This window comes from Neophocaena asiaeorientalis, unplaced genomic scaffold, assembly GCF_003031525.2.
Source record: "Neophocaena asiaeorientalis asiaeorientalis breed wild unplaced genomic scaffold, Neophocaena_asiaeorientalis_V1.1 scaffold45, whole genome shotgun sequence".
NCBI classification, from domain to species: domain Eukaryota; kingdom Metazoa; phylum Chordata; class Mammalia; order Artiodactyla; family Phocoenidae; genus Neophocaena; species Neophocaena asiaeorientalis.
Window position 1 is genome coordinate 12,601,280 of NW_020174642.1, and position 11,146 is coordinate 12,612,425.

Consider the following 11,146-nt stretch of genomic DNA (forward strand, 5'->3'; position numbering starts at 1 on the left):
GTGGTTCACTGCAGGGCTGGGGGAGGGGGGGGGCGCGAGGCCTGCTCTTGCGGAACTGGCCTTCCTTACCCACCCCCCTGTTCCAGGGCGAGAAGGGTGAGCCGGGCATGGTCTTCAGCCCTGACGGTAGAGCGCTGACCTCCGCCCAGAAAGGAGCCAAGGTGAGGGGGCGTCTGGGCCCAGCTGGCACCCTCCGTCCTGCCTGGCCGGGGCAGCGGGGCTTGGGGGCCGTGGAGACGGCACAGAGGGGTTTGGCCTCCTGAGAGGGGCAGCTCCTGCCCGTGCATGGGAGCCTCTGCTGATTGGGCTCTGGAAGCTTCCGCAGCCTGGGCCCCTCGCCCGTCCATCTGTTCCTCTCCCACCACGCTGGTGGGAGGGTCCTCGGGGCCCCTCGTTCTCCTCTGCCCGGCAGTGGAGCCCACACTGCAGAGGAGCCGGGGGCTCTGGGGAGCCCCGGCCTGGGCCTCGCCTGTGGGAGCTGCACCCCTGTGGTGCCTGACTGGCCCTCTGGGGGCACTGCCGCTGGGGGCAGGGATCCTGGCCTTCCTTCCTCAGGAGGGGGCCAAGCATGGCTGGGCTCGGGAATGGGCTCCACGGGGGCCTGTGCCCTGGGTCCCCCCCCCCGCCACAGGGACCCCCAGCCCTGGGGAGAGCTGGGTCTGGATCAGGAGGCTGTTGGGGACAGGCCTGCAGGGGGTCCCCAAAGGCCCCCAGGATTGTCGGCGGATGGGCCGAGGGACCGCAGGGCAGAGAGAACTCTGCCGGCCCCGCCGTGTGTCACAGCTGAGGTCGGGGCCCACAGACCCCTCCAACCCCGGGCACTGTGGGGCCGACCCCCTGGGTCTCGGGGTCCCCAGGCTGGGCCCCGGGACACAAAACCCCGTCCAGAGCTCTCTCCCTGTTGCTGCTTCCTTTTCTTCCTGGGTGTTGTCAGTGCCTCGGGCGCCGCCAGGGGCATCCAGAGGGGCACGGGGACCCCTCGGGGGCTGGGGGGGTGCGACCTACGGCCACCTCACGGTACCTTCTGGTTTTCTGTTCAGGGTGAGCCTGGCTTCCGAGGACCCCCGGTGAGTAGACCCAGGCTTCCCCGCAGTGCACGTGCGCGTGTGCGGAGGGCACCGTCTCCTTCTTGGCTGTGGGCAGGCGTGGCAGCCAAGCTTCTATCCCAGCTGCGCCTCTAAATGCGGGGGCAGGTGTCGGGAGGGCGACCGCGGGGCAGTGGGCCGGTCACGGCTCACCTAAAACCTGGCTCCCCCAACAGGGTCCCTACGGGCGGCCCGGGCACAAGGGAGAGATTGGCTTCCCTGGACGGCCGGTGAGTCCCCGGGTCTCGTGCCGGGTGTGGACAGCAGCCCAGGCCCACGTGGACGATGGGTCCGGAGGGGAGTGGGCTGCAGTCTCTCCGCTGTCCTCCTCCTGGGGACCCCCCGCCAGAGCGTGGCTCTCTCCAGCCCCGCTCGCGGGCAGCCTGGGCCGCAGAGGGACAGGCCCCCCGAGGAGGCCCTGGGTGGGGACAGGAGCAGCTGGGCCAGCCCTCACAGCTGCCACCCACCGTGCTCTGCCCCAGGGGCGCCCCGGGATGAACGGACTGAAAGGGGAGAAGGGAGAGCCGGGAGATGCCAGCGTGGGATTCAGCGCAAGGGTGAGTGTCCTGCGGGGCAGGTGGGGGTAGGAGGCCTGGCCGCGGCGGCTTGGGTCCCAGAGCTCACCTGTGGGAGGCTTCTGAGCAGCCTCGTGGCCCTCGGACACGCAGACCCCCGTGCACACAAACACACGTGTGCAGACACACACGCACACACACGTGCCAAGGCCACCGGACAGTGCCCCGGCGTGGTTTTCTCAGAAGGGCTTGTAGGACGCGTGGGCTCTGGGGTGGGCGCCTCTGGCCCGTGGGGCTCTCGCTCCGACCGCCTTCACACTGTAGTTACTGCCGCCTCGGGAGCCGAGGGTTCAGTAAAGTCCCCGGGTGAGGCCCTGTCATCACCTCTACCTGAAACGGTGCCATCGAGACGCAGGACTCGCCTCTGACCCCGCTGGGCACCCAGTGGGCTCGCCGGCTGCACCCGGTGCCTTTCCTCCTGGACCCCCTCCCACGCGGCCTGGCCGAGCGACGCCGGGCCCTGAGGGCAGTGGCTCAGGCCGCGGGTCTTCCGGGTTTTCCGTCACCGCGTGTCTTCGTTCGGGCTCCCTCCTCCTTGCAGCGGTTTCGTGAAATCTCAGAACACGAGGCGGCGTCTTGCAGAGTTCTGAGATGGAGGTGGACCGGGCCACTTCCGTCGAGCAGGACGGGGGGCTCTCGAATTCCCCCCGCGGTTCTGAGTTGTAGAGGCGGAGCGCCAGCCGCTGTGCGCGCGCCCCGGTCAGGCGTCCGGCGCGTCCGGCTTCTTCGTGGGCCTGAGCTTGCGCCTCTGTTCCGCTGCCAGCCCTCTCTCCTCGGCCGCAGGGTAGGGGCGCAGGTGCCCAGGGGCCCGAGAGCAGGTGCCCGTGAGGTCCCGGGACCCTGTCCCCTGGCACCTTCATCACTCAGGCCAGCCCTCTGGCGAGTGAGCCGTTGCTTTCAGACCAGGCTCTTCTGACACCACCTGAATCGGCCGCTTGTCCTTTCTCTGCGAGCGGGTGAATGAACGGAACCGACCTTCACCCAGCTGACAGGTAGCAACCACACGAGCCGTGTCCGAGGTCGTGTCCAGCCCAGACGGCCGCCCGCACGTCTCCGTGGGAGGATTAGAGCAGGACTGTGCTCTGGAAACGGGAAGGGGACAGCTCTGTCCTCGGAACCCACGACCACAGAGTAAACTGGACGCCTTCTCCATTTGATGTTTTCTGACTTCACCGTGATTCTCAGAGACGCTCCCGCCCACATCTGCTGTCCTGGCCAGTGTCGACGTCCAGTGTGGACTGACCAGGCTTTCTCTCCCCCCAACGCAGGGTCCGCCCGGCCCACCTGGGCCCCCAGGGCCCCCAGGCCCTCCCGGGACTCCTGTCTATGACAGCAACGTAAGTCACCACGACACCTGCTCTTTCCACTGCATCCTCACGCTCTTCCCTGCACTGGCTTCCTTTCCCCTCCGCTGACCCGGGAGGGCTGAACCCCAGGCAGGGCAGCCGGAGCCACGGCCGAGCCCCTGGCGGGGGGGGCGCTTCTGGGAGGGGCGCGGTGGTGGGACCCAGGCCCACCTGCCTCGTAGGCCGCACCTGGTGGGCCGTTGGTTGGAAGACAAGCCCCCAGGGGAAGTGAGGTCGAGGGAGGGCTCTCTGGATCTGGGCTTCTGAGCACGAGCCCTGGGGTCCTGGGGGGTGAACACCCCCTACCACACAAGGCTCAGTGACGTGAAGTGACCACGTGGGGCAGTCATGTCGTGACCGGGGCTCCTGACTCCAAATCCTGTGCCCTCTCCCTCCCCCTCCCTGCTGCTCTGTCTTGGGGGACAGGGGTGCTTGGGGGTGTGGCCTTGCAGACCCTTGGGTGGGTGGTGGCCTCAGTTTCCAGAGCGTCTCCCTCAACGGCCATCTTTGGCCTGTTCTTTGCAGGCGTTTGTGGAGTCTGGCCGCCCTGGACCCCCGGGACTGCCAGGTGAGGGTCCTGGGGCCTCGGGGAGGGCAGGTCACCCTTCCAGCCACAGCTCAGAGCAGGGTGTGGGCGCCCCTCACGGGGGTGCTGGATGATCCAGGCCCCCCAGTCCCGGTTGATCACGGCCCCCTTTGCTGGGCTCCTGGGTCCTCCCAGCACAGCCTTCCAGGCGGGCCAGCTGTGGATGGGAGTGAACACCGAGCGGCCACCCACCGGCCTTCCAAGCCTGCTGTTTGTTCGAGCCCCTCCCTGCAGGAGTGGTGTGGCCTCTGGGAGCAGCCCCTGGGGCGCGACCACCGGGCACTTCCGCGGGTCACGAGCTCCTGCTCTGACTGTCCCTGGGTTCACACGCTGCCCCCTCCCTGGTCCAGGCCTGCAGTGCTCACAATGCCCACCAGGGTCGGGCCATGCGTGGGCAGGAGGGCCTGTCCCAGGCGCCTCTGTCACATCGTTAGTAACAGTCACCGGGGTCTCTGTTCCTCCAGGGCACCAGGGGCCCTCTGGACCGAAGGGTGACAAAGGAGAAGTGGGCCCACCCGGGCCACCAGGTGAGAGCGCTCTGGGGGCCTTGGGCTGTGTGTGGGCACCCGCCCACCCGGCTCCCGGAGGAAGGAGGCCCTCGGGGCTCAGGGGGCTCTGACGGGACTCCTGGTTGGCCCCGCGGTCTCGGGGCAGGGCTGGGGGCTGAAAGGACAGGGGCCTGAGGTGGTGGCCAGGCAGGATGTCCCAGCCCCCCACTTGCTGAGGAGCAGGGCTGGGCCCCAGTGTGCACCTCCCAGGGGAGACCCGGCACCCCCAGCGCATCGCGGGGGCCTCATCGGCCCGGATCATCCAGGGGATGAACTCCCAGCACCTCGGTTGTCCCCTGGGACGGCGAGAATCCCCCTCTGAATCCTGCTTCTGCAGCTGATGAAACAGGAGAACAAGTGTGATGCTGGGCGCAGGCCAGGCAGAAGCCAGGAGAGACGGCCCCCCGGGCGCTGCCAGAGTGTGCGTAAGCTTGCGGTTCCCCTACGAGCTGCCGGAAGCAGAAGCAAACCCTCCCCTTGAGGAAGGTGAGCTCGTTGAGGGCCTGGGATTCCCAAGCGGGCAAGCGACCGGCCAGCACTGACAGGAGTCTCCAGGCTTGGCCTTAGCCGCGACGATGATGCCCAGACGTAGAGAAGAGGCGATGGCGGCAGAGCTGGAGCCCATGGGCCAGAGTCGGGTTTAATTCTGGGACTGAAAACCCGCAGCCTCTGGACGTGAGGATTCCGTGCGACTTCGGGCAGACGGGACACAGCCGAGGAGGGGAGGGGTCAGCCCGGAGTCTGCAGGACACGCTGAGGGAGGTCAGACGCGTGCGGGTGAGGACACGCGGTAGGGCTGGGGCAGAAGAGCATTTGAAGGCGTCACGGCCGAGCTTCCAAACCGGGAAAGGTTCAAGGAGCCCTTCACGCGAAGGGTCAACACGAGCCATGAGCTGATTCCTCACGGGGTTGAGAGGAGCCAGAGACCACACAGGGTCCCAAAGGTCGGAAGAAAGTAACCGCTCACCTAGAATTTTGCATCCGGTAAAGACGTCCGTCTTGTACAGGAAGAGCAAGTGGGCAGCGAGGCCTCTCGGGACACGAGCCTCAGTGGGGACCGCGAGGGCCGCTGGGGAGAAGGAGGTGGTGCTGATGACACGGGGACGGAGGTAGAGCAGGAGGGCCGGTGAGACCCGCGTCCCCGCTCGGCCCCGCCGCAGAGGGGTCACATCCCCGAGACCCCAGCCTGGCCCCAAGGATGTTACATCAGACCCAAGTGAAGGATGCACCTGTCACCTCAGGGTCCAGCCAAGAACAGGAGGGAACGTGCCCCTGATAACCGAGCAGGAAGGGAGAACAGCATAGGAAAAACCCGACCCGAAGACGGCAGGAAAGGAGAAGAGGAACTCGGGACATGTGGAGGAACCGGAAACAGGGAGTGAAGTTGATTAAACTCACAGCCGTTGGCACGTATGTTCAGTGAGTGGGTCCACTCTCCTGTCTAAAGACGGAGCTGAGCTGCTTACAAGAGACGCCCCCAAGTGTAAGGACGTGAGAGCTGAGGGGGAAGGGGGTGGGAGTCTGGTGAGAAGGGAGCCGTGTGTGTGTGCTTGTGAGAAATCAGACAAGTGTATTTTAAAGCAGGAAGTACTGCCAAATTTTTTTAAACTCCATAATGATAATGGGGTAAACCTGGCAGGAAAGTACAGCGATTCTAAATTTCTATGCCGGTAACAACATAGCTTCAAGATGTGAAAAGCAAAAAAAGACCGGGTCAGTTGGGAGGTGGAAGGTCTGAACAGCAGGTGACAACCTGGCCCCCAATCCCAGCACCAACGTGGGAGGCCACAGGCCCACGCCGGGCACACAGCAAGTCCCTCAGGCCTGTCTCCCCTCGAGGGAGCATCAAAGACACAACCAGGCAGGGCACCTGCGGGGAGGAGAGGCCATGGTGAGAACTGGAAACCCTGGAGCTGAAGGCCAAGGATGTGTCTGAGGGGCAAGGGTGCAGCCAGGGCCGGGGTTGGGATTCTCGGCCCTCACTCCGTGGCCCGCGGTGGCGGTGGGGCCACCCCGCTCTGAGGAGGGACCCAGAACAGGAGCTCCGGGCCGTGAACATGAGCCTCGTGGCCCTGGGCGGGCGGGGGTTTCCCGGAGCAGCCGTGGCGGAGCCCAGATCTGGGGCTCCCCCAGCCCCCCAGGCCCACGGTTCCCTTAGCAGGCATCTCTTCACCCTGGGGGTCTGACCCCCACCTTTATCAGGTTTGCAGGGGAAAGGCCACAGGAGAAGGGTAAGCCAAGGTCGCTGTCCCACCCAGAAGGAGCGAGGGTCTTGTCAGCTCCTTGTCTGCAAGGTCACAGCCTTAAGTAGCCTGCGCTTCAAGCATCCAGCCCCGGAAGTTAGAAAACAAATAGATTTAACTCCAGAAAACAGATGGGAGATGCAGTGAATGGGGAAAAAAAATAATGTACATAAGAGGAAGCATCACGAAAGCTAAGAACTCAGATGTTAGTTCTTTGAAAAGACTAATAATACTCCCCTCGACGGACTGATGAGGGAAAGAGACAGCAGGAGACATTGAAGATGGCACCCAAACACCCTCCCTCCACCATCCGCAGTGGCGGGTCGGGGCCACGGGGGGTGGCCGGTCGTCGCCGGCGCGGGGCCCAGCCCGGGTGCGGGGGCAGGAAGAGAAGCACAGGAAGAAATAAACCTGCTGTTCTCACGAGGACACCTTTGTGAATGCCAACAACCAAAGCGATGTGCAGATAAAGCGTCAGAATTAATGAGTGAATTTACCAAAGTCACGGGGGCAGTTCACAACAATCGCTGGCCGGCCAGAGACTAAATGAAACCTTTAAAAGGCTCCATTTAGAAAAAGATCAGGTTGGTTGCCAGAGGTGGGATGCAGGGTGGGTGAAGGGGGTCGAAGGTACCAACATCCAGTTCCAGGACACAGCATCCAGGGGCACGCGGCTATGGCCAACACCCCTGCCCAGCGTACTTGAAGGTGCGAAGAGAGAAAAGCCCTCGACGCGAGGGAAAAGCATGTTTTTTCCGTTGTGTGTGTGTGTCTGTGAGGTGGTGGCTGTTGACTAAACGCCCTATGGTGGTCATTTCCCAGCTAACGGTAAGTCGTCGTTTAGCGGTCCCCCTTGACCGTCTGCAGTGCTGTGTGTCAGTGATAAAAACTGAAGGGAAGAAGGCACCGTGAACAGAAACGCCAAAAAATATCAAGTGATCAGGAATAAGTGTAACAAAACATGCAGGGGATCTCTCCACAGAAATACAGAAATTAGACAGAGGAGACTTAGGGAAATTCGAGGGCGGGGGGCGGGTGGGCCAGGCAGGAAGACAGCACCTCACTGGACCCCCCCAAACTCTACCCCCCCGTAGGGCAGTTCCCGTTGGACCTCCTCCACTTGGGCGCTGAGATGAAGGTGGGTGACCCCTGGTCCTCACGCTGCCCCCCACACGGGGCCCCAGAGGGCACCACCCGGGACGCGCACCCCTGGCTCGGTTTTTCGGGAATTCAGTTGACGCAGTGGGAGGCCGAGCCCCGTCCTGTCGGGCTGGCCAGGCCTGGGCCGCAGAAGCTTCACCGTGGGCCTCGGGGGGTCAGCGCCCGCCCCTCCCCGCGCGGCACCGGGAACGGGGCTGTCCCAACAGGCTTTTCCATCCACAGGGGGAGAAGGGTGACCAAGGGGCCGCCGGGCAGAAAGGAGAAAGGGGCGAGCCCGGGGGCGGCGGGTTCTTCGGCTCCAGTGTGCCCGGCCCCCCCGGCCCGCCAGGCTACCCGGGGATTCCGGTGAGTCTGACCCCAGCCGTCTGTGGGTGCCACACACGGGCCCAGGCCCGTCCTGTACCAGAGCTTGCGTCCCTGGGGCCTAGGGCAGGTCCACCCTGCGGCCTGGGCCCCGAGCATCCCCCTCCCGATTCCTTGCCCGATTGCAGGGCACCCACGAGGGAAGCCGGGTGGGTGCGTAGTGGCTGCTCTCCCGGATTGAGCATCTGATCCTCCTTTCTCCTGCTGGCGCTGTTCTCCACCAAATCCCCTCAGAGAGACCTTCTGTCCTGAAAGCGTCTGGGGGACCGTGGGCCCCAGCTTCCATCTAGGAGTGGAGGAGGGCTGGGGGCCCTCGGGGCTGCACCTCTGTGGGTGGCTGTCCTCGTCTACGTCCCAGGGCCCCGTCCCAGTGCGGGACACACGGGGTGGGAAGGCTGGGTTTCCCAGGCCCCGCGTGGGCGGTGGGGGGACGGGGGCCTGGGGGCCGTGCTCCATGCAGGGGCTCGTGGCCGAGGCAGCCAGGACCTTCAAGCTTGCCTGTCCCCAGCCTGGGGACATAGGTGACAGCGCCCTGTGTTTTGTCTTCCACACTAGGGGCCCAAGGGAGAGAGCATCCAGGGCCAGCCTGGCCCTCCTGGACCTCAGGGACCCCCTGGTATCGGCTATGAGGGACGCCAGGGGCCTCCTGGGCCCCCTGGACCTCCAGGGCCCCCGGGACCCCCATCCTTTCCTGGCCCTTACAGGCAGAGTAAGTCAGGTGGAGAGTGGGCCCTGGGCTCCAGCCTCATCCAGGAAGGGCCACTGTTCCCACCTCTGGCTTCTCTCTTGTAGCTATCAGTGTTCCTGGCCCCCCAGGCCCACCTGGGCCCCCAGGACCGCCCGGATCCATGGGCACCTCCTCAGGGGTAAGCGCCACCCTGTTCCTGACCTGTCGGACCCTCACTGCCCAGCTGCCCTTCCCTTTGGAGGCATGTGGGTGGGTACCCCAGCGCCAAGAGCCCTGAGACGAGGTCCCCAAAGCAGAAGTGGGGGACCCAGGCGTGGCTGGGGTCTGAGATGGGCAGGGGAGGAGGACGAAGGAGGGGCGTTGAGAAGGTCCCTGAGGGCGGGTCTGCTGTGCAGAGGCTGCAGTGGCCCAGGCACTCGGGGGCTGAGGTCTCCCCGTGGCGCTCATGGGGCCAGCCTGGCAAGGAGGCGGCCACGTAGGTCTTCAGACTGTCGCAGCCCCCAACCCTCCCCATGAGCCCAGAGGCCCCCTGTGCACAGGGGACCCCATTGGGCTGGGCTTCCAGCAGGTGAGGGTCTGGGCCACGTACCAGACCCTGCTGGACCAGGTGCCCGCAGTGCCGGAGGGCTGGCTCATCTATGTGGCCGACAGAGAGGAGCTGTACGTCCGGGTCCGGAATGGGTTCCGGAAGGTTCTGGTGAGTTCTGAACGGGGCGATCCCTGCACGTGGTGGGGGGACTTCCCACTTTGCTTTTGGGGCGAAGGGTACACAGAAGACGGGAGGCAGAGGACCTGCGTTGCAGGGGGCCCCGGCGCCTGGCGAGCGGCAGGGACCAGTCGGGCGGGGCTCGTGGACATGCCGCCAGCCGTCCTCCATCCTCACCCGCTTCCCTCCACTTCTCTCTTTTATTAGAAGCTGCTCTATGGCAGTTTTAGGTTCACAGAGAAGTGACTCTGTTTTTAAACTAACAGATATGCTTATTGTGTGCCGGGCACCGGGTGGGGGACACTGGGACGCAGCCATGCCGGCCTTCGCCGGTGTGGGGGGCGGCCAGGGCGAGTGGCGCTGGCTGGGTCAGAGGTCCCGGGGTGACCCCCTGTTTTCTTCCAGCTGGAGGCCCGCACGCCCCTTCCCCGCGGGACGGTAAGGAGCGTCCCTTCTTCCCACGACCATCTCGGGGGAACCGGTGGGCAGGGGTGCAGCCGGGGAAGGGGGTGCAGACCGTGCTCATCACCCTCCCCAGGCGAGGGGCTCCTCTGAGTCCTCGTCTGTCTGCCCTTGTCCGGAGGGCTGGGCACGGGGACAGACCCTTCAGGCTGTGGGGGGAGAAGGAAGGAGGGGGGCAGGCGGGAGGGTGCCCAGGATATTCCAGTCTCCCTAAGTAGGGGTCACATCCCCCCGGCGGTGGCTCCTCTGAGTAGAAGTCATGGCCTCTCAGACGGCTCGAGAGCGGGGGCTTCGTGCTAGGTCTCGGGGGTCCGGGGTCAGCCTGGGCTGGTCTGTCCCGACACCAGGCTCGGGGAGTCCCTTCTCTCACGCGGCACCTGGTCCCAGGTGCTGTTCTAGGTGCGGGGACAGCTGTGCCTGAAACAGGCACAGCCCCCGCCCCGCGGAGGTGACAGCGTGTTGGGAGACGGGCAGTAAGGGCAGTAGGTGAATAGGCAATAGCATATAATTATATAAATATAAACATTTCAGATAGATACATGAATTCATTCTATAACTTACGATTGCATTAGACGTACTACCAGGTAGGAGGTACCAGGTAACAGGTATTCAGGTAACGGGTGTCCAAAGGTGCTGGATGCTGTGGGAAAGGGATGGCATTGGGAAGCGGGTGGGGCACAGGGGCTGGCGTTTGGAGGTCGAGGTCACCGTTGGAGGTAGGAACCGGGCAGAGGCTTAAGGGGCTGCTGGTACCACGGCTGCAGCAGGGGGAGGTCAGGGAGATGCGGTCGGCCCGAGGGTGCCCAGGGCCACAGGGAGGAGCTGGCTCCTGAGGGTGATGGACCCGGGGGCTTGCGCAGAGGGCCACCCAGCCCGACTGAGGTGTCACCAGGCCGGCTCTGGCCCGACGCGCTGGGCGCCCCCGGGTCCAGCTCGCCACCTCCAGTCCGGCGTCGCCGGCCCAAGAGCACAGCGGGGTGCAGATGAAGGGCGTGCAGGGCTGGGTAGCGGGACACGCGGGTGCAGGAGGCCCGGCCCCACGGCGCTGTCTGCCTCTCCGCCTGCAGGACAACGAGGTGGCCGCTTTGCAGCCCCCCGTGGTGCAGCTGCACGAGGGCAACCCGTACCCCCGCCGGGAGCCCCCGCACCCCACAGCGCGGTCCTGGCGGGCCGACGACATCCTGGCCAGCGCCCCGCGCTTGACACACGCCCAGCCCTACCCTGGGGCCCCGCACCGCGGCGCCTACGCGCACCACCGGCCGGCAACCCCCACAGCCTCACCCGCCCACACTCACCACGACTTCCAGCCGGTGGTGAGTGACCACCCCGGGCGGCTATGGGGGTGGAGAGTCGAGAGCCCAGAGCAGCCGGGGAGGGTGTTGG

At 65.2% G+C, this 11,146-nt stretch overlaps 1 protein-coding gene across 1 annotated transcript in view; it reads left to right on the forward strand.

Moving 5' to 3' along the window:
* The window catches only part of COL18A1 (collagen type XVIII alpha 1 chain), a 92,476-nt gene that overhangs the window by 79,118 nt on the left and 2,212 nt on the right, over positions 1–11,146 (forward strand). Inside the window, exons 25-38 of the mRNA XM_024758235.1 lie at positions 87–161; positions 1,041–1,067; positions 1,262–1,315; positions 1,568–1,642; positions 2,929–2,997; positions 3,532–3,574; positions 4,057–4,119; positions 7,478–7,521; positions 7,767–7,889; positions 8,463–8,616; positions 8,700–8,773; positions 9,164–9,292; positions 9,707–9,739; positions 10,831–11,112. Of these exons, the coding sequence (XP_024614003.1) occupies positions 87–161; positions 1,041–1,067; positions 1,262–1,315; positions 1,568–1,642; positions 2,929–2,997; positions 3,532–3,574; positions 4,057–4,119; positions 7,478–7,521; positions 7,767–7,889; positions 8,463–8,616; positions 8,700–8,773; positions 9,164–9,292; positions 9,707–9,739; positions 10,831–11,112 (1,245 nt within the window). The remainder of the gene's footprint in view (positions 1–86; positions 162–1,040; positions 1,068–1,261; positions 1,316–1,567; positions 1,643–2,928; positions 2,998–3,531; positions 3,575–4,056; positions 4,120–7,477; positions 7,522–7,766; positions 7,890–8,462; positions 8,617–8,699; positions 8,774–9,163; positions 9,293–9,706; positions 9,740–10,830; positions 11,113–11,146) is intronic.